General features: G+C 43.9%; 1 protein-coding gene across 1 annotated transcript in view; it reads right to left on the bottom strand.

Moving 5' to 3' along the window:
• Positions 1-4,791: 4,791 nt before the first annotated feature.
• ANGPT4 (angiopoietin 4) overlaps positions 4,792-22,964 on the bottom strand; it is a 51,980-nt gene continuing 33,807 nt past the window's right edge. Inside the window, exons 2-9 of the mRNA XM_089518445.1 lie at positions 18,338-18,493; positions 17,346-17,467; positions 14,662-14,894; positions 12,916-13,031; positions 10,275-10,376; positions 8,297-8,463; positions 6,748-6,878; positions 4,792-6,069 (exon numbers count right to left, since the gene is read on the bottom strand). Of these exons, the coding sequence (XP_089374571.1) occupies positions 5,897-6,069; positions 6,748-6,878; positions 8,297-8,463; positions 10,275-10,376; positions 12,916-13,031; positions 14,662-14,894; positions 17,346-17,467; positions 18,338-18,493 (1,200 nt within the window). The 3' untranslated portion in view covers positions 4,792-5,896. The remainder of the gene's footprint in view (positions 6,070-6,747; positions 6,879-8,296; positions 8,464-10,274; positions 10,377-12,915; positions 13,032-14,661; positions 14,895-17,345; positions 17,468-18,337; positions 18,494-22,964) is intronic.

The raw sequence follows: 22,964 nt of genomic DNA, 5'->3' as shown, positions 1-22,964 counted from the left end.
ATTCTAAACATACACTGGACTGACTATGTGACGAATGTTTCTGTCCTCGAGCAAGCAGGGATCACCAGCATTGAGGCCATGCTATTGAGGACGCAGCTGCGCTGGGCAGGACACGTTTCTAGGATGAAGGACCATCGCCTCCCAAAAATAGTATTCTATGGTGAACTCGCCACGGGTCAGCGTAAGAGGGGTGCTCCAGAGAAGAGATACAAGGACTCCCTGAAACAACATCTCAGGCTTGGCCAAATTGATCACCACCAATGGTCTGCCCTGGGCTCGCATTGGGAGGCATGGAGACACACTATCCACGATGCTGCAGCCTTTTTCGAAAGCTCATGCTGAATGAGTCTCGAAGAAAAACGACAACGCAGAAAGAACCGCAACCTGGAAACATCACCCAAGGAGACTTCCCGCTTTCTGCAACCAGACCTGCTTATCCCAGATTGGCCTTTTTAGTCACCAACGCGCTTGTACAAAGCGCAGGATGAGTCCTTCCTGAATCTTCATTCGCGAAGCAAAGCCAGAGAGATGTGTGTGTGTGTGTGTGTGTGTGTACACACACACACACACACACATACACACGTTCAGCATATAAAATGCTTTCAGCATGAATGCAGCACTGGAAAAAGAGGTGCCATGCGCAGTAAGGAACAATGGCACATGCGCCTGTGTCGTGCATGTGTCACTGCACCACCACACCACCACAAGCACAATCCCCATTACTTGTAATGGGGCTCAAGCATATGCACAATTTTTTTTATGTGGGGGGGGCGGGTCCGGAATGGATCCCCACGTAAAAAAAGGGTGCACTGTATATATAAATACATACATGTATATAGCTGTATATGTATATATGCACACATATATATGTGTATGTAAGTATACAATATCTATATATACATACATATCTGTATATGTACATGCATATATATTTGTATGCATACATATGTATATGTATACATACATATATACAGGCAAATGCATTTGCATATACATGTGTATATATATATTTATACATATACATGCATACATATAAATATATTCACAGGTATTCAAGAGTGGATGACTGAAATTGTGACAATCATGTGCTAATATGTATTTCTATTGCTGTGGTTTTACAGTTTGCATGCCTACTGTTTAGTTTTGTTACTTTATTTATTACTTTATTACTTTTGTGTCTATGTGTGTGTGTGTATGCGTGTGTATGCGTGTGTGTATATATATATATATATATATATATATATGAGCATACAGGTGAAAAGAGAGAAAAGGATAGTTTTGAGACCGGACGAAACCTGCATGTTGGGAAATGGGAAATATGAATGGATGAAATAACACAAAATGAACAACAGCGCGAAACAATAGACAGGAAGGAAGCTGGTGGGGGGTCACCCGGAAGTGTACAGAGGTCAGAACACACCCCTGCACTGTCTGCGCATGTGCAGGATTGTTCATTCAAAGTCTGGAAAGTGCGGGGTAGAAATTGATGTGATGCTCTCCTGCGAACTAGTGCAGGATTGACTTCGCATTGGCTGTTGTGTTAGTTTTTGTGTGTGATATCTAACCACGTTATTTCGCTAAACTTCGAATTGACCTCGCTGTCTCCTTCATTTGGAACTGAGGGACATTCTTCCATGTGAAAGAGTCCACAGTGACATACACTGGTGTAACCTGGGAACTACAGCAGTGTAAATACTTTTCTGAGCATTGCACAAAAAGTTATCTAGTATCTCCATGCACAATACTCCCCTCCGCCAACCCCTGAAAGTGCAAAGGCAGCTCCATCTCCATGACCCAAACAACCACAGCTAGGACAGGATTCAATAGCCATGTTCATCTGTAGAATCAGTATGTAGACAGATCTTGTAGCACCTTTGAGACTAATTGAAATAAAGAAGTTGGCAGCATGAGCTTTTGTAGACTTCAGTCTACTCTCTCAGATGCACATAGTGCACTATTTGCATCTGAGGAAGTAGACTGAAGTCTACAAAAGCTCATGCTGCCAACTTTTTTAGTTCAGCTAGGCCAGGGAGTGCTCAGGGAGAGTTTCATCTCCCAGCCACAGCCATCATCCTGCTGGACCTCTGATTAGGGATGCCAGAACCCGGCTGCGCCCGTGATTGTAACGGTTTTGGGGTACTGGCACGGTCATGGTCCGGTTCACTCTAAATCCCGGGTCTGGGCCCCGGCTGGCAGCCATCGCGCCTAAAGAGAACACTCGTCCCCTTGAGGCTGGCTGGCCAATGGCAGAGCAGCTGGGGCGGAGCTGTTTCCAGCCCCACTCTGCCATTGGCCAGCCTCAAGGAGGAGGTGGACACTTGGAGGAGGAGGAGGAGGAGGAGTGAGACTCTGGGCCAGCCGGGGGGGGGGGGGGGGAAGCGCCCTTTCTTAGTGCATGGTGAGGAGGGGGAGGAGGAGGAGGAGGTGGGTGCCCATTTTCAAAGGTTCCCCCCCCCCCCCAAAGTGCACTTTCTGTGTACAGTAGAGTCTCGGTGAAGAAGCATGGGACGTCGGATTGGGGACAAAAGTCCCTCGCCTCGGCTCCTCCCTCCCTCCTTCTCTCCCTCCCTCCCTAGTTCCCTACTTACCTTCCCTGCTTGGATCAGGCTTCTCCTCAGCGGCTGTGTTTTCTGCAGGCTCCCTTTGGCCTGAGGAAAATGAAGCCGCCGAGGAGAGGCCTGGGGCTGTCCTCCGCAGCCGCCGAGTCCTCGCCTTCCCTGCTCCCTTCCCTTACCTTCAAAGGGCTCCACAAAGAGCCCTTTGGAGGAAAGGGGAGGTCTGGGAAGAGCAGGACCGGGCTAGTGCCCAGGTCTCTCCTCTCCTTTCCTGCCTCTCTTCCCTTCCCTTCCCTTCAAAGAGCTCCAAAGAGCCCTTTGGAGGAAAGGGGAGGTCTGAGGAGAGTGGCCTCGGAGGACAGGCCTGGGCCGAGCGCACAAGTCCCTCAGAGGAGCCTGCGTCCTCGGTCTAGGCTTGTCCTCCTCCATTTTGATCATGCCTAAGAAACATGCATTTATATTAACATTTTTAAAAAACCATCAAATTTTTTTGTGTGTCCTCCATTTAAAAAAACGTGTCCTACATTTGAAAATGTTGTCCTACATTTGTCCCGGTTTGGAGGTCCTGACTTATGGCAACCCTACCTGATGTAAAGTACACCAGCAGTGTTTTATTCTCTACCTGTGTCAAATTGGTTACTGTTTGCTCTTGTTCGTAGGAACATAATCTTCAAACATGTTTGAGATGTGAATGTTTAAAATTCCTTCCCCTAACTCTTTCCCTCTCATCCTTTATAGTGGAGGCTCTCACTATGTAGACTTTATACATTAACAGCTTGCATATGTGCATTCCAAAAACACTGCAAAACAGCAAACTTGGAGCAATTGAATTAACATTATATTTGCGCAGAGTTTTATCAATCTGGATGTAGGACTTCATGCATTCCTCCCCCCACACCCCAACCTTGTAGTGACTGGCTGCAACAAGGCTTTTTATGCATATTCTGTGATGATCAAAAACATACATTGGTATAAAGTTGCATAAAAAGAATATTGATGTGATCACTACACCAAAACGATCAGACAGAGGCCCTGTCTGCATGGGCCAAATGCAGTGGACTCCCCCATTCTCTCAGCAGGGAGACCAGACAATGCACAGCCCAAACCCTGGTGAGCAGACCAGACAACAGCCAGTTCATTCAGCATCAGCACCATAGAATCATAGAATCATAGAGTTGGAAGAGACCCCAAGGGCCATCCAGCCGTGCAGCAACACAGAATCAAAGCACCCCCAACAGATGGCCGTCCAGCCTCTGTTTAAAGACTTCCAAAGAAAAGACTCTACCACCCTTCAAGGGAGTATCTTCCACTGTTGAACAGCACTTACCGGTACTCTCAGGGATTTCTTCCTAATATTGAGGTGGAACCTCTTTTCCTGTAGCTTAAATCCATTGCTCCAGGTTCTATTCTCTAGAGCAGCAGAAAACAAGCTTGCTCCAGATTCAATAAGACAAATATCAAATACTTAAAGAGGGCTATCATATCACCTCTTAACCTTCTCTTCTCCAGGCTAAACATACCCAGCTCCCTAAGTCTCTCCTCATAGGGCATAGTTTCCAGACCCATCATCATTTTGGTCACCTCCTCTGGACACGTTCCAGGTTTTACCCCTTCCACCCCAGATTTAAAAACTCATCCGTTATTCTGAATCTGATACAGAGCCTTCCATTTAAACAGCTGGGCAGCTGTTTGCAACACATCCTGCTCAACTAGCTGGTGTTTCCAGCACTGCTGCCAGTCACTCTCTGTGAAGTCAGAATGAGGTGCCCATCCATGTGCTCCTCACTGGGCACCTTCTTCTGACCTCAGAGTGAAGTGACCCACAGAGGCAGTGGATCTGCCAAGTGACTGAGAGGGATGCCATTGTGGTCAGCTGCCTGGTGTTGAATTGGAGGGCTTTGCAATGGGAGAGGGTTCGGGTAGATATTCCAGGCTACCCCCAGAGTCCCCTGGCCAGTGCAGATAGGACCAAAGACTGTTGTTGGAGGTTGGTGGGTGCGAGTTGGTAGGCACATACATTGGTGACACAACAGGACAGAAACTGTGAATGAATAGTAGTAACTGAATGCTTAAACCAAATGGTTCAAGTTCAGTTTGATAGAATTTAGATTCTAGAATCTCTCTTCAGAAAACTGAAATTGCTGAACATGTAAATAAACGGACACATCAGGAAGAAAGCTTCTCTCTACTTCTGTTTCTCCACCACTATTGAAAACAGAATGCAAACTGGACATGCTACAAATAACAGTTATTATTTTACACAAGCATCTTTACAATTGTAAGAGGAGTTGGAACTCAGGTGGACAGGGCTGGAGTGGAGGCAAGGACACAGCAGGTTCTCTCTCAAGATATTTGACCAATAAGCCAATGGCACAGAATGAGTGAAGGGCAGCACAGTCCAGTCTCTGGAGCATCAGGCCAGTGCCAGGCAAGTGGCAAGTTCTTCGGCTCTTTTGTGAGAAAGAATAAACACGCGCATCAATCAGTGAATACATTAACTTATGACATGATAGTTCAGAAAATCTGACCCTTGCCATGTGGCTTTGTCCATGGTTCTTGATAAACACCAGTTCTTGAGCATATAATGACATATTTTATCCAAATGGTAAAGGAAGAAGATGCTGTCCAGAGTATGAGGTTTGAGTGTACCAACTGCTTCTGTGAGTTTAGACAGCAATGGTAGATGTGACACAGCTTGGCATGTATGATTTAAAATAGGAAAAACCCATCTGCAGTCCAGGAAAGAACATGCGTATAACTTGGGGGAGGGGAAGTCCAGATTTTTCCAAGTTTAACCATATCCTAAATGATATGGCTAAAGATGACCCCCCCCCCCCCATTTTAACCAATTGCAAATATTCTAAAGGTACCTGATCCTGTCTGATGTTGAAGCTATGCAGGGTCAGCTCTGGTCAGTACTTGGATGGAAGATCACAAGGAATCCCAGGTGCTGTAGGCTATATTTCAGAATAAGAAGCTGGCAAAACCAACTATGAGCATTCCTTGCCTATGAAACCCCTATGAAATTAATGGAGTTGTCATAAGTCCACAGGTGACTTATGAAAATACATATGTACACACAAAATATATGCAAGAGTTCCTCCTGCTTTTCATTGGTATCCTCAGAGATCGCAGAAAGCTTCCTTTATTAACAGAAACAGAAGATTTGCTGCTTGCATCTTTCCTTTGTGGTGAATTCCCAGTCATTTTTCACAAAAGGCCTCATCCCCACAGAATCTGCCATTGCTCTATTGCAACATGTCCAGAGTTCAAGACACCCCAGTATACATCAGGGAGTGTTCTCCCTTACTCAGAGGAACGGTGTCACCGCTGCCTTCTTGCTATGCTGCTTCACGTCCACTTGAAGGCCTGATCATCATCCGTGTGCTTTTTAATGAGTATCCTGGTCCCTGGAAGTAATGCCACCGGATCCCATTCAGTTTCCGAATGTTGTGCCTGGCTGGATAATAGATGCCATTCAGGTTTGAAAGTCCACAAGCATCAAACCACCAACCTGAAGGTGGAAGGAGTAGGAGAAGTAAAATGGAATAGAAGTAAGCTTGTGGTTCACCAAGAGCTTAAAACTTGTGTAGACTTGTATAGGGAGACACAGTTTTTCTATTTTTTTGTGGGTTTTTCGGGCTCTGTGGCCATGTTCCAGAAAAGTTTCTTCCTGATGTTTCGCCACCATCTGTGGCTGGCATCTTCAGATGCTGGCGAAATCAAATGTCGAGAAGAAACGTTTTTGGAGCATAGCCACATAGCCCGAAAAACCCACAAAAAACTATGGATGCCGGCCATGAAAGCCTTCAACTTTACAGTTTTTCTAGTCTTTCTAGACCCAAGCTGTATAGGGCTTTGTAACCCTTTGAATAACTGTATAGACTCAACTATAAGTCGACCTCATGTATAAATCTAGGACAGCTTTTGGATTATGGGTTTTGATATGACCCATGGATAAATTGAGGGTAAAAACTAGGAGCATGTAACAAAGGATCTAAAGGATGAAGCAAAGGAAAACGATGCCAAAGAAAGCCACTGAAGCTGTTTCAGTAAGGGACTCACAATCACAAGCTTTCTATAACCAGCTTCTGCAATCCATTTTAAAATGGTGAGCACCCTGACTAATACTCTCTGCCCTCTTCTCCCCAGTTCAACTCCCCAGAGTTGGTTGTTCCCAGTGCATACTCACCACCAGAAAGCATCTGGGCACATTTGCACATGCAGTTGTCATTATCGGCATCTCGCGTGCTGAAGCCTGTGCCTTGGAGGGGTAAGCCACTTTGCTGGCCAGCTGTGCCCCTGTAGCCTTTCAAGAAAAGCCTGAAGAACAAAGAGCAGAAGGGCAATGGGCTTGGAAAGTGAGTGAGATTGTTATTTGTTGTTAACTGCCCTTAAGTCAACCCCCACCCATGGCGACCCTATGGTTGAGACATCTCCTAAGCTCCCTGTCCTCTACCTCTTTGCTCTGGCCCTGCAAATTCAGGCCTGTGACCTCCTTGATTGAATCTAGTCATCTGGTATGTGGTCTTCTTCTCTTTCTACTACCCTCTACCTTTCCTAGCACTATTGTTTTTCCCAATGAGTCATGCCTTCTCATGCTGTGGCCAAAATATGACAGCCTCAATTTGATCCTCTTGGCTTCCAGGAAGATTTTAGGCTCAGTCTGTTCAAGGACCATTTGTTTGTCTTTTTGCCTGTCCACTGTATCCTCAGAACTCTTCTCCAGCACCACTTCTCAAATGAACTGATTTTCTTCTTGTCTGCTTTCTTCCTTGTCCAGCTCTCACATCCATACATGGTGATGGGGAATACAGTGGCTTGAACAATTCTAGCTTTATTGCTCAGTTGTATATCTTTACTCTTTAGGATTTTTCTAGCTCTTTCATGGCTGCCATTCCCATTCCTAGTATTCTTCCTATTTTTTGGCTGTTCTCCATTCTGTTCAATATTTGATCAAAAGTGCAAGAGATCCTTAAATATTTTGATTTCCTCATTGTCTATGTTGAATTATGTAGTTACTCCATGGACATTATTTTTCTTCCTTTTCTTCTTTGACCTTCCTTAGCAATTGTTCCAAGTCCATGATTTTTTCTGGTGTCATTCATGGTGTCATCCGCATATGCTAGATTGTTGAAGTTTCTTCCACTTATCTTTATTCGTCCTTCTTCTAAGTGTAAACCTGCTCTTCATATTATCTTTTCTCCATAAATAAGAAGGGTGAAAGTATGCAGCCTTGCCTGACCCCCTTGCCAATTGGGAACCACTCTGTTTCTCCATATTCTGTTCTGACAGTGGCCTCTTCTCTGGATGTCTTCACAAAGAGGTGGACAACTAACTGTTGAGGATGCTTTAGCTGGAGTATCTTCACTAAGCAGGGAGTTGGATTTGATGGCCCATGAGGCCATCTTGAAGAACTTGGATGTTAGAATTATTCCCCAGATCCAAGGTGTAGTCATGACTTTCATTAAACCAACCAAAAAGAAACAAAAATCAGACAATCTCAATTTCTAGACATGTGGAAGGGAAGGTGGGAACCACTGTTCTTTACTGCAGTGCATAATTTTTATAAAATTCTCCCATAGTCATGAAATGGTCAAGGTTTTTTGCGGGGTTCCTACTCCTGCAATCCCCTAGCCACCATGGCTACTAAGGGCTTCTGGGAATTGTTGCCCAAAAAGATAGCTTTCCCAAGCTCTCTCTGTGTTGCCTGTATGTGGCCGGCAGAGGTCCCATCTCACCTGTACCGCTGACGTTCACTCCCTAGTTGGAACTTTTCATACAGGGCATAAGCACGATGGCCTTCCCAGTCCAGGAGCTCCACCCGCAAAGAAAAGGCTGCTTGGTTGGTCAAGAGATGGACAGCTTCATTCCCCAGCCAATGTTCTCCTGCAGGATCCCCAAACCCCTGAGAGAGGAGGAAACACAAGTGGTCAGTGCATTTGTTCTGTGTCCTGGGACAGGCCAACTACACCACTATCCTTCCCTATAATACTGAATTTACCTGTTCAGTGCCCACAGTATTATAGGCAAAATGGGCCACCGAGAAACAAGAAGGACACATCCGCATGTTGTGTGCGTGTGCCTTCAAGCCACTTGTTGATTTATGGTGACCCCATGAATTTTATAGCGTTTTCTTAGGCAAGGAATCCTCAGGGGTAGTTTTGCCAGTATCCTCCTCTGGGAATATGGCTGGCAGTACCTGGTATTTATTGGCAGTCTCCCATCTAGGTACTAACAATGAACAAACAAACAAGCTTCATTTATATAATGCTTCATATTGCCTAAGCAGTGTCTATGCGGTTTACAACTGTTAGCTAATTTGCCCCCAACAAGCTGGGTACTTATTTTAGCGACCTCCTCGAAGGATGCAAGCCTGAGTCGAGCTTGAGCCCTTTCACTGGTATTGAACTCGCAACCTTATGGTTTGTGAGTAGTTGCAGTACAGGCATTTAACAAGGGTTGATTCTGCTTAGCTTCCAAGAATAGATAGAATCTGGTGTCTTTGGGGTATTTAGGCCTGCTCCCACATATTGTTATGTGTCTTCATGGTGACTCTGGTTCATGGTCATGCTATCCTAGGGTTTTCTTGGCATGGTTTATTCAAAGGAGGTTTGCCATTGCCCTCCTCCAAGGTTCAAAGAATAGGGGTTGCTCAAGATCACCCAGTGTATTATCATGGCCTAGCAGAAATTTGAACTCTGCTCTCCCAGAGTAATTTTTGCCCGATCCAGGCATGGGACGAGATCAGAACTGAACAGGGAAAAACAGGTGTTACTGCACAGAAAAATGCAGACTTTGTCACAGAGTGACCACAAACCGTCCCCCAGCCATGCTTATCCCGCCGATTTTGGTAGTATGGAAGCTTTCTCTCTCACAAACCCTGCTGGCTAAGTGCAGCTGGGGGATGGCTTTGTGCCACAAAGCCCACATTTTCTGTGTGATAACACCTGCTTTTCCCCATTCAGTCCCGATTCCATCCTGTGCCCGGATCGGGCAATAATGGTGCTATGCAATAATGCATAGCTATGCAATAATGGCTGTGCAATAAACTGCCTAGTCCTACATTCCGATCACTAGACCATGCTGGCTCTCATTGGCAAGATTTAGTCAGAGGAGGTGTACCACTGCCTTTCTCTGAGGCTGAGAGAGTGTGATTTTCCATAGCTGAGAAGGGATTTGAAACCAGGAATTCTGGAGTCTTAGCTCAATACTCAAACCAGTGTACCACACTTGCTTGACTACAAGATTTATTGTTGCTGTTGTTGATGTTATGTACCTTCAGGCCATTTCTGACAGATGGGGACTCTTCCAATTCTTGTGATTCAAAATGTTGTTTTCTCTCTCTTCAGGCCTACTATCCTTTTATTTCTTGTATAACATGTGAATTTATTCACTGATTTCCACACTTCCCCTCTGCCCTCCTTTATTAGCCACAGTTTAATAAAGTCTTGAATGGTAAAAAGATCTTGGGAGAGAAGAGGGAAATTGGTTAGCAACTTTATGGTTCCCAGCCCATCCATGCTGGAATTTCTTCCAAATCAAATAATATATGGGTTTGGTCTTTAGAGAGGAGATTGCTATACAATCTAGATTGAAACCCAGCAAAGCTGTCATCTGGTATTGATCAGGGTTTATTGCAATGTGGAGTTTCTTTTGCTTCTTTGCACCAAAAAGACTTGATAAATGAGAGGTGACAAGTCCAAGGCAGACTCAGACCTGTTTGTACTCTTTCCAACTCTTTTGGAAGCTGACACTGCCATTGACTCGATGTTGGATCACGATCCACCCGCCTCCATCCGTCTCCATGTCACAATAGGTCTGTGAAACAAGACAGCAGAAACATCAATATCATCATCATCATCATCATCATCATCATCATCATCATTACTGCAATCCTTTCCTTAGAAATAAAGCTTACAAAAATTAAAACAGATACAGATTGTAAAAGCTAGTATAGGGAAAAACATACACACAGATTTTGTTAAACTACCTGTGGAATTAAGAAAAATGATTTAAAGCAGATGCGTGTGTGTGTGTGTGTCAGAGAGAGAGAGAGAGAGAGAGAGAGAGAGAATATATGTGCGTATGCCTTCATGTCACCTTTCAATCTATGGCAATTCCATTAATTTTATTTTCCATGTGGCTGGCAATATGAACTGGACACTAAACAGACCACCCTTTTGGAGAGGCCTGCCAATGCCCCTTTCAGCGCCAGATCGGGGCTACAGCAACTACATGCCGTGGCCCTGATCTGGCCTTTCTCTGGGGCTAAAAGGAATGGCAAAATGCCATTCCTTTTTGCGCTGGGGAAAAGGTGTCATTGCTGCCACAGTGGCACTTTCTGGCGCTTCTTTTGGCATGTGTCATCTGGACACAGCGCCAAAGGAGCGCTGTGACAATGCCTGCCATGCAGTTGGGCACACTAGGCTGTGTGTTGTGCAGACACCACACTCCCACTCTGCCCCGAAACTGATGTTTAGTGTCAGTCTGTTGAGACCCTTAAAGTCCAAGTGATGAACCCAAATAAGTTGTCTGTGGAAGCCATGAATTTAACAGGGGTTTCTTAGATCAGGAATCTTCAGAGGTGGTTTTTGCCAGTTCCTTCCTCTGAAATATAGCTTACAGCACCTGGTATTAATTGGTGGTCTCCCATCCAAGTACCAACCAGGGATGATCCTGCTTAGCTTTCAAGATCAGACAGGATCTGGTGCCTTTGGAAAATTCAGGACGAAAAACAGATTTTTACAATGCCAAATTCCACACTTCTGCAGTACAGTTACAGAAAAATAGATCTCATGCTGGTTACAGGGAACGTAGAATGCCCTGTCGAAACAGTTTCATGGCTGCCAGTCCATTTCATGACAGAATTTAAAGAGCAGGTTGAAGCCCTGCACAGTTTGGATCCAGACTGTTTGAAAGGCCATCAGAAAGTCAGAATCAATGGCTGGGCCACACTGCAGAATTAATGCATTTACCCCAAAGACCACTCCTTCATGTCAGATCTGCATTTGATATAAGCTTAATATTAAAAGGCATGTCACCAGGCTCAGAGCCCAGAGAACACCCCAGTGTGGAGGAAGTGTTTTGAACACACAAAGAGTTTCTGTAGGATCAGCAATGGATTGCTTAGCCCATAGCCCAGAAGAATCTGCCAATGACTGAAATCGGCATAAGCCCCCCCAATGATGGAAACAATGATGTGTGTGATATCAGTGTTTGCAAGTAAAAGAGTATTTCCCTTCCGAAGAAATATGCCTTTGTTAAGGGACATGTGCATGTATGGCCGGGCAATTCTCCTTACTCATTCTCTACCTGGAAAATTCTGTCAAACTCCTAAGAAACTGCACCAGAATACATTTTACCCTATAAATGGGCCCATTTGCATGGTCTCAATTTGGTCTCGGTTGTCTTTAGACAGCACTCCTGAACGTTTCTCCTTTGACTCCTCTGCACATGCAGGCCCACCCAGGTCCTAGGCTGCATGCTGAACCAGACTCACTCACCATGTCCCTTCATCGGAGCTCCGTGATTGACTCTGGTCAAGTATTGCCCTGTATTAAACCCTCTAAATCAGCACTACCTCTTATTTGTATGTGCATATGCATTTTGTATGGAAGTTGATTTCCTTTTTGCTGTAATAAATAAAACTACATTTGGAATGTGCATTCTGGAGTTCAGGGGTGGTTTTTTCTGGGGGGGGGGGGGCTAGACCCAGGCTTTAAACATTACCTGAAACCCTCTTGCTGCTTCCTACTGAGTTAAATATATTAATAATAATAATAATAATAATAATAATAATAATAATTTATATACCGCCCTGTGGCAAACCAATCCGGGCGGTTGACAACAGTAAAATATAATATACAACAATTAAAAACACTTTATCCCTCCCCCCCTTAAGACAATACTTAATAAGACAGTATTTCCCCATTGAATACAATTGTGGGTGCCCTCCTGGGACCCTAGCATTTTGTGTAACAACACGGTTTCATACCACTTTAACTGTCCATCCTAAGGAATCCTGGGGCTTGGAGTTTGTTGTGACACCAGTGCTCTCTAACCAAGAAGGTAAAGTATCTCATAAAACTACAAATCCCAGAATTCCATAGCATGGAGCCATGGCAGTTAAAGCCATGATAAACTGTATTAATTCTGCAGTGTAAATGCAGCCAATTTGTTTGTCTTTTAAGAAGTCAGATTCCTTTACCAGAGTTAAATACTGGAGTATCAAGATGTTGTATTTTTGAGAGAGATTACTTTTTTGTAGTAGTAGTAGGGAGTAGTGGACTAATTTTTCTGAAGCAGAGCTGATACCTCCTCCAGAGTTTATCTCCTCTTTTGCATTTTATTTACTGACCTTTTTGGGTTCAGTCAGATTGTTAATATGGAGGGTATAAACCCCACTGAGGTTCAGTCCAGATTGGAGGATTTCCACGCAGTCCTGAAACATCCGGTCTTCTTTCTTCAGAGGAACTAGAAAAAAGAAATACAACATGTGTGTGCATGTGCCTTCAAGTCACCTGTCGACTTATGGCAGCCCCACAGGGTTTTCTTAAACCAGGAATCCTCAGAAATGCTTTTGCCAGTTCCTTCCTCTGAAATATAGCCTACAGCACCTGCTATTCATTGGTGGTCTCCTGTCCATGTACTAACTAGGTCTGACCCTGCTTAGCTTTCAAAATCAGATGAAATTTGGTGCATATCCATCAATATTTCAGAGAAGACAAACAGGGCAAGGTGGCCATTAGAGTGTGGTTGATGGGGGGGAAGTGATTAGTGAAGAAGGTCCGATACAGACTGGTGTGATGTGCCGGCCTGGGACCAATTTTAGGGCTCAGGAGAGCAGAGCGCCCGCATTCTTCCAAGCCCTACAGCGCAGTCTGGGAGCCATCATGGCTTGCCCTGTCCACATGGGGGCCGCCATGATGACGTGCACAGGGCAGCATCCAAACAGCACCGTGCCGTGCGTACGTTATCAGTGCATACGAGGGCTCCGATGGTGTCCCGCACATACCCTAAAAAGAACCTGTGAGGAGCGGGTTCTTTTTATGCCTTGCGGAGGCCACACTGTTTGATTGTTGCGGCCTCCATCTGGGGCAGAAAGGCGCGGCATCTCACTGCCCCTTTCACACTGTCTGTCAAGACCTGAAGAAAGCACTAGTCAGGAGAAGCTGCAGCAGTTTCCTTTTACTCAAGTCAACTGGGAAAGATAAGATTCTGTCCCCTCTTCTCTTCTCTTCCTCCTACTGAGTTAATGGAGTGCAAACTACTTTTGCACATTGAACTCAGTTTGCAGCACCTGAGGTAAGTGGAGGCCAAAGAGGGAAAGTGGGAGGAAATCAAGATTTCCTTTTAGATAAGCTAAAAGCAAATCTTGATTTCCTCCCACTTTCTCTCTTTGGCCTCTACTTATTTCAGTTGCTGCAAACTGAGTTCAATGTGCAAAAGTATATATACTTTTATTATTTGTTGTAGAGGAATTGTAGTGTGGTGAAACACCAGAGCCCACTGAGTGAGAGTGCATCTAAACTGTAGAAATAATGCCATTTGACACGACTTTAAGTGCTGTAGCTCCAGCACTATGGAATCCTGGGATTTGTAGTTTTTTAAGATCTTCAGCCTTCTCTGCCCAAGAATGCTAGAGCCTCACAAAACTACAAATCCCAGGACTCTCTAGGATGGAGCTGTGTCAAAATGCATGATTTCTACACAGTAGATGCACCTCGAGAAGTCTAAATATCTCTCCCTAAGCTGGAAATCTCTGAGTCCATAGGATGCAGCCATGGTGGTTAAAATGGAATCATAGCACTATAACTGTGAACTGTGGAATGGCCTCATATCATGAACTGCAGCAGATCTGTACCATTTGTGAAGGTCACCCAAAGACCCTCAAGTGAAGGAAGTGCCTCTTCTATGTCAGTGATTCCCAGACTTTGGTCCTCTAGAAGTTTGGGACTTCAATTCCTATAATCCCTAATCATTGCCACCAAAGCCAAGAATCTTGGGAATTGAAGTTCAAAACATCTGGAGTACCAAAGTTTAGAACCACTGTCCTATGTAATCTGGACCCATCTGGAGCTTTTCCTGATGTCTCTGAGCTCACCTTTGCCTTGGGAGACCAGCTGGACCAAATTCTGGACTGACTCCAGAAGCTGGAGCTGCTGTTGGTGGAGCAGACTGGTGTTGCTGTTGGCCGCCTGCAGGGACTTTTCCAGGCCTTCGATAGTGTCACTTTGTTGGGTCACCAGCTGTTGCAACTGCTCTTTCTCCATCCGGATCCCCTCCAACTCCATCAAGTGAGTCGTCTCCATCTGCTGGACTCGTGTTTCCAAAAGGCTGAGGAGGGAAAGTATAGGAAAAATGAATATCTTTGCTGCTATGGGCGGGAGTGTCAATGACCAGCCCATTGATGGATACCAGTTTTGTCCAACCCTACACAGACTTTTCTTGTTGTTTCAGCAGGCCTTTGAGAACTGATGGTTCAAAGAGAAAGTGGCTTTTATAATGGACTCTTTTGTCTAATTTATTATTTCTCTTTAACAGTGATCATGCTTCTAATTGCTTTTTAAAATGTAACTGACAGATCAGTTACAGTTGGCCCTCCATATTGATGGATGTATGGATTCAACCATCCATGACTTTAAAAATTTCAATAATAATAATAATTCCAAAATGCAAACCTTGATTTTGCCAATTTATTTAATGGACACCATTTTACTATGCTACTGAATATAATGTAACTTGAGCATCCAAGGATTTTGGTATCCTTCAGGAGCCCTGGAACTAAATCTCAGAAGATATCAAGGTCCACAGTATATTTTTAACATTTGCAATCTGCAATCTTGAAAGAGCTGCAGCCGCTTTCAAGAATAGATAGACACTACTTTCTTTGCTCCTCCAGAGGAATGTCCCCTTGCTGTTCTATGTCCAGCTCCTCTGATGTGTACACAGCTGCATCGGAGGTTGCTACTGGGAAATGGTTTTGCTAACACAGCACTGCTGGGGAGGGTGAAATTTATTCAGAGTGAGCTCTGAGGTGAAATAACAACAAACTATTACAGCAGCCCTATCTCAAGATTAGGACTTGCACAGAATTCTCACTTGTTTCCTTCACATTCTGGGTTGTATCTCTATCCTCTCTAACATTTCCCCATCTCAGACAAAGTTGTGGCAGGGAATCCTGCTTTATCTTCCTTATCTTCTGGGAACCACATGGCAATACCTCAAGAGACACACATGCTGAGCCTTAGCCAAGGGTTCCATTAGCACGAAGCGGTTCCCCTTCCGCTCTTTACATCCTCTGCTGGGGGTGCGAATCTTGGCATCAAAATCAGTAGGATACCAAGTTAAGAAATCAAGGCTCAGTAGTAAAAAAAAAAAAAGGAAAGAAAGAAAAATCAGAAAGTCCGTTGACGTTTATTGTCAGAACTGACCTGTGACCATTAACATTCGACTAGTTACAATACTTGTTGTTGTTGTTGTTGTTGTTGTTGTTGTATGTCTTCAAGTCATTTCTGATTTATGGCAATCCTAAAATTAACCTATCATGGGGTTTTCATGGCAAGATTTGTTCAGAGGAGGTTTGCCATTGCCTTCCCCTGAGGCTGAGAGCATATGACTTGCCCAAGGCTACCCAGTGGGTTTCATTGCTGGGCCAGGATTCAAACCCTGTTCTCCAGAGTCTAACACTGAAATCACAACACCATGCTGGCTCTACACAATTTTAAACTCATGGCAGAAGTAACTCTCATTCATCCTGATTCACACCTTCTCCCTTTCCATTCTCATACCTTCCTTCGCTTACTTGTTACACCACCCATTTTCTAAAGAAAAACTGCCTCAAGCCATTCATTCTCTCTGTAATTATCTGAACACCTGCAGATGAGCTCACCACTGGTCTACAACTTTATTCTACAACATAACCCATAACATTTAATTATAATATTTTATGGCAGACAAGGTGTCTATAGATCTCCCGACACTTCGAGAGTGGGGTTGATGGCTGCAAGAATCTTGATCTGTTCTCCTTTTGCATGACACAATTATAGTGCTATGATTCCACTTTAACTGCCATGGCTGCACCCTGGGAATGCTAGGATTTGTAATTTGGTGAGTCACTAGAGCTCCCTGACAATTCTAAATATCTCTCCCTAAACTGCAAATGCCAAGATTCCATAGGATGGAACTTTGGCAATTAAAAGGGAATCATAGCACTACAATTGTGTAGTGTGCTATGGCTCAGTGTGAAATTCAGTTCACAAGCATGTTGACACAGAAGTGTATGCCAGCTACACCCTGGCGCCAGCAATGAGTCCACAGAGAATAAGAAAGGGTGCTTTGTTTCTGTTATGTGCTGTCAAATTGTTGTTGTTGTGTGCCTTCAAGTCATTTCTGACATATGGTGACTCCCCCACCCAAGGCAAACCTCTCACAGGGTTTTCTTGGTAGGATTTGTACAAAGGGGGTTTGCCCTTGCTACCCTCTGAGGCTGAGAGAGTGTGACTTGCCCAAGGCCACCCAGTGGGTTTCCATGGCTGAGTGGAGCTATGAACCCTGTTTTGTAGAATTGTAAGCCAACGCTCAAACTGCTACACCATACTGGCTCTGAAAGCAAGAATACACAGTGTAATATATATGTAATTTTTAATGCAAGGCTCACACCCTGAGATTCTTCCCTCTCATCCTAAGGACCAGGAGAGGGTTGTAGGCCCCAAGATCTAGGAACCCTAGCTGGAATCCCATTTCACCACCACCTGCTTCTTAAGTTAGGTCCAGAGGAGAGCTTACCTGTTTCGGTTCTGGAGTTTGTGGATCTCATTTATCTGCATTAGCAGTTGCTTCTCCAGTTTGTTTGTGGACAGAGAATTCTCCAGGAGTTGGATCTCAATGCGGGAAGTCTGGTTGAGTACCTGGATATGATGTGGAACAAAAGCCCAAGATCAGAGCAGAAAGATAAGCCATGGAGAAAAGAATGCAATGGAGAAGGCTAAAGACGATGTAAAACTAGAAACCCAGGATTTGCTACAGCACTTAAAGTGGTGTCAAACTGCATTATTTCTATAGTGTAGATGCCCCCGTAGTGATGGATTTCTGCCCCGGCAGGGGATTAAGTTCAATGGCCAGTGCTCTGTTCTAGGCATGCCCTTCCAGAGAGAAACAATGCCCTTTCTGAGTTAACTACTATTGTTCACCAGGCAATGGATGCATTCCTTTACACAACTGACAACTGATGCAAATTGCAAGAGAGGAAGTTTTCCTTCAACATTAGGAAGAATTTCCTGGTAGTAGTGTTGCCCCAAGACCAAGTCCCCAGTCACCCCTCATATTTTATATCAATATAATATTTAAAAGGACACTGGGGTGGGTGACCTGGGAATGACTCCAGTGACCCTCTTTTTCCAGAATATGCTCTATGTTTCAACCTTCTGTCCAGGAAGAATTTCAAGCTGCCATTCATTTTGAGCATGACTAAGAAGCATGTATTTATATTTATATTAGCATTCTTAGCTTTTATTTTTGTAATGTAGTACATTTCTTCTTGAAGATACTACATTTTGCAGAGCCATGTTCTCCTTTGTGATTAGGACATCTGGTCACCCAGGTTGTGCTGCCCTCCAGATTGCAGCTCCCCTCAGTCCTAATTTATTATTCATTTCATAATAACTAATTAGCAGAGACAATCAGGAGGAATGCTGGGCAGTACAACAACATGTGGAAGGCTATATGATTCTTACCCTGCTTTGTGCATTTTATTCTCTGCCCTTCACCCTGAAACCTACCTGGGCCTCCACATCCGTGAGTTTCCTGGTCTGCTCAGCTGTCTGGTTCAAGAGGTTTGTTCCGATCTCCAGCATTGTGGCCGTCTGGTTATGTACCACATTCTGCTGGATCTGCACCATCTCTGACTTCATGTTCATCTGGATGTAGCTCTCCAGCTAAATAGAAAAGAACCAAACATTATGCAGGAACAATGTGAAATGACAGCTCCAAGCTCTAGGCTTCCAACTTCCCTCCAGTCCATTCCAGAAAAAGAATCGTCCCCTCTGCCCCCCGAAACAGAAAGTCCTTCCATCAATGAATCATTGCTGAGGTTGTCTCTAGAGGCACACCTTGGATTCTCTCCCCTCTAAAACTGCCAAGTTTAGGGGGAAACTTCCTAAGAAATATGACCCGGGGCAACTTGACCGAAAAGATGCATCTTCAACTTTGTTTATTGTTTTGTTTTGTGTTTACACAGTATCTTGCCCTTGATGGAACATGCTTTCTGGCAGCCTGGATCCCTGCCTTTCGGGGGGGAAATGGGAACAAAAACAAAAGCTCACCCTCCTCTTGGAAAGATTAATTTCTCTGTGAGATGTTGGCTAGCAAAAATGCTGCATATTTACTGTATTGCTTAAATCCTTCTTGCTTTCAAAACATCTCTTCGCAATGTTCCCAACATACAAGCTATATATCTAGAGCAGTTGGAAAAGATAATTTGACTGAGCAAATCCCAGAATGCAGTGCAGGTTCAAAGATGAATTTTCTGAGCCAGTCACCCCAACATTGCATAGGAAGGAAAGCAGAGCTTGGAATGTTTACATTTTTAATGTAGCTCCCAGCCCGAAGAAAATATCTGCCTTTGGTATGCATCAGGTATGTATCTGGTGTGTGAAACACACACTTTTGCTTAAACAGAAAGGAGGGGGGGATCTAACAGTAACAGCACCTTTAATACTAACTGATTTATTTCACCACCATCTTTCATTGATTTCACTCCACTTTCTCAATTGCATGGACAGAGTACAACGCTAGAGCCACAGGCTCACATCATATCAAAGTTATGGGGTTGGGATCAGAGTGTAATGCAGTACAGAAAGATGGAAATTGTGACAGAGATCATAAATCTTCAGACAGGCGATAAGGATGTCAAGCAGCTGGCCTATTAGTCTTGCGTTTTCAAAGGAATTTATTCTCCACTGACCTAAAAAGTCCTATACTGTTCAGGTCCAGAAGCCTTATTGCATGAGAAAAGAAAGCTAAAATGGAATGGGAGTGTAGCAGGTTTCTCTGTGCTTCTCCAGATGGTGTTGTAGCAAGGGAGATAGATGGTCATAAAAGTATGCCTTTTGTTGAACAGATTTTTCCAGAGCAACAAAAGACATGCTTTTATGACTGTCTCCCTTGGGAAGAGAACAGAAGTTCTCTCTTACATTATGAGGAGAGGTATGGAGAAAGATGCTACTTTCCTACTCAGGTTTGGTTTTCTTTCATCATGTGATAAGGTGCAAAGTTATCTGAAGGACTTGAAGGCTTTCACAGCCAGAATCCAGTTTTTTGTGGGGGGTTCAGACTATGTGGCCGTGATCTGCAAGAGTTTAATCCTACATTTTGCCAGCATCTGTAGCTGGCATCTTCAGAGAATCTAAGCTACTCCTCCAGTGATTTACCATCTTTGCCTAGCAGAGAAGCCAGTAGAGCTTAAAAAGCTTGCGACGTGTGTTTCGTTCATTTTGGTTGACTCAATAAAGGTATCATTGCTTTGTAGATTTTTGGATGGTATTCTAATTTTATTGTTAGTTTAATATGTGTATAACTTTTGTACAATGTAAACAATTTTTAGCTGTATCTGTTTTAACTTTTATAAGCTGCCTCAAGTCCCCGACTGGAAAAAAAGACAGGATAGAAAAGTTGTTGATGATGATATTGTTCTGCTTCTGCTTCCCCCAAACAGGTAATTTTTGGAGAAGAATTATTTTGTTTACATGGCTAGTTGTGATGAGTTCCTGTATATTAAGAGAAGTCATGTGCCAGGAAACCATTATCTTGTTCATAACTCCGCCAATGGATTGGAATTGATGACTATATCGTAGATCTGCTGTTTCTCTTTCCAACCTTCCTTTTGTCTATAGCACCCTGTATAATTCCCAAAAGGAAATATTTGTAATTTTCCTGTCATCGAAAGTATCCTAGAGGAAATAACAAAAATGCACACAAATACACATAAGCACACACCCACACACACCAAGCAACACCACCAAATACTTGATCTCTTGTTTGTTCCTCCTGCCTATAAATGCCCAACAGCTGGGAAATCTCCATCTCCATCTCCCTTGGGATCCCGTTGCTCCAACTATGTTGAATGGTCTGTGACAATGTAAGAATAAACATGTCATTTCCTCCAAAGTGGTTTGGCTGAAGAGCTTCTCCGCAGAACGAACTTTTGTCGAAGAGTCGCTACGGCTGGTTCATGCGAACTTTAACTGCAATTTGGGGTGTTTGTTCTTTTAAAAGAAGACTTTTTATAAGACCAAATCACCAGCTTGATGGCCCAGGTTCCATTTGGACTCCTAGATATTATTTGCCCGGAGCAAAGGAAGACAGAGCTTGCGCAAGGAACATTGTGTTATGTATCCCAGGCACATCAGTATCATGGGAAAGGACACTGTGCAAACAGTTCGGATAAATGCAATAGATTATTGTACAATGTAGCACTCTTTCTTTCTCCTCACTCTCTCTTTCTCTGGAGTACTTGCCAAAGCTGGAGATGCACATCTTTGTTTATTCATGCTCATATTCAAGAATGAAGAATTGCAAAAAAATATTTCACCCCTCTGGGCCAAATGACAAGAGCTTTGAGCATTTTCCAGAGGAACCCCACACACACACACACACACGCTTGAAGATTTCTTTGCAAAACTTTCCTTTGCATGGAGTACTTGTACTTTTTTTGTCTTGCAAAACTCACATTTTTGTACAGAAAACAGTGTATGTACTGAAAAGTAAAGTGTTGGTTTTGTGTGAAAAGTTACCCGTTTTTGCCCAAATGAATCCCCCCCCACCACACAGATTCCCAAAGTGTGCAAAATCTCACTGATGTTGGCCTGATTCCCACTACCTTTTATACCGGATCGCAAATCAGTTTGAACCAGTTCAAATGACCCTGGTTCCCACTTGAATCGATTCACTGAAGTGATATGGAGAGGGAGCCTATGCGCTAGTCCCATTTAACCCATGTCTTTTTGATGCTGTTTTTTCCCCGTGTCTTTCTGGAGAAATCGATTCTGCGCAAGTGTGAACCAGATGCGGATCGGAATCGATTTAAATCTGCCCTTTGGCCAGCTGGAGTGGGTCCATTTTGAATCGATTCATTCATCAGTGTGAACTGCAAGTGGGTTATTTTATTTTATTTTGTGGCAAGAAAATATGATCAGGGCAAATATAGTGTGAACCATGCTTCAATGTTGACTCGATCTATCGATTCAGATCACACACTGATTTATTTGTAAGTGGGAATGAGGCCGTTAAGTAGTTTCTTGAGGGAGTATCTCAGTGTGTTGATGTTTTATTCATCCTGCTTAAGAGTTTCTCTGTTTCTAGTTTGCTTTTTTCTGCATGTGTTCATATCAGAAAACATTTAACAGATGTAAACCAGGAAAAAATTATTAATAAGTAAGAACAAATGGATGAGAAGGGGCTGCAGAAGTTTGCTTCTGCCTACCTGGAAGGGCAAGACTCTGTCTCCTCCGCTGCTCTTCCTTTACTGAGTTAAATGAATGCAAGCTACTTTTGAACGCAAGTGTGGTGTTGTAGTATGAGCCTTGGAAAATGGCTCTAGAGACTACAGTTCATATCCTCACTCAGCCATGAAACCCACTGGGTGCCCTTGAGCAAGTCACATTCTCTCACGCTCAGAGGAAGGCAAAGGCAGATCCCCTCTGAACAAATCACGCCAGGAAAAACCCTGTGATAGGTCCTTCTTAGGGCCTCTATAAGTCGGAAACAACTTGAAGGCACACAACCGTGGTCTACTTTTGCACTTTGAAGTCATTATGCAGTGAGTGAAGCAACCTGAGGACAAAGTGGGAAAATAGGAGAAAAAGAGAGAAACTGGGACATTTTAAAAGCAGCTAGAAAAGTGGGATGGCAGAGGACCAGTTGGACTGTCCCTGCCAAACTGGGACAGTTGAAGGGTTTGGTGCTCTATCATCTGAGTTTGAATCAGGATTGGCCTAGTTGGATAGGCTGTGATAGATGCACCCTAACATATGCCAGGTGCTATGGGTTATAAGGAAGGAACTGTCAAAACCACCCCTGCAGATTCCTTGCCTAAGAAAACCCTAGGAAATGCATTGGGGCCACGGTGTGTGCTTCCCACGGCTCCGATCTGGGATAAAAAGGGGCAGCGTTTCGCCACTCCTTCGGGCTAATCTGTAGAGCCCCTTAGTTGTTATGGATGTGAAACTGGATGTATATTCTGAGCATAAATGCATAAATAATACAAGGAGGAAACTGAAGTCTGTTATTTATAAAGAAACCCATAAGAGCTGAAAAATGCTGTTCTGCTAGAGAGTTGGACACGACCTTCGCTGTCACTGAAGAAGATGCAATGGCAGATTGGGTGTCTCCGACACTTGGCATCATTGC

Source organism: Sceloporus occidentalis, unplaced genomic scaffold (genome assembly GCF_023333645.1).
Source record: "Sceloporus occidentalis isolate IW3139 unplaced genomic scaffold, rSceOcc1.0.p SCAF_3, whole genome shotgun sequence".
NCBI lineage: Eukaryota > Metazoa > Chordata > Lepidosauria > Squamata > Phrynosomatidae > Sceloporus > Sceloporus occidentalis.
The sequence above is the reverse complement of the archived record's forward strand: the minus strand, read 5'-3'. Positions and strand labels throughout refer to the sequence as shown.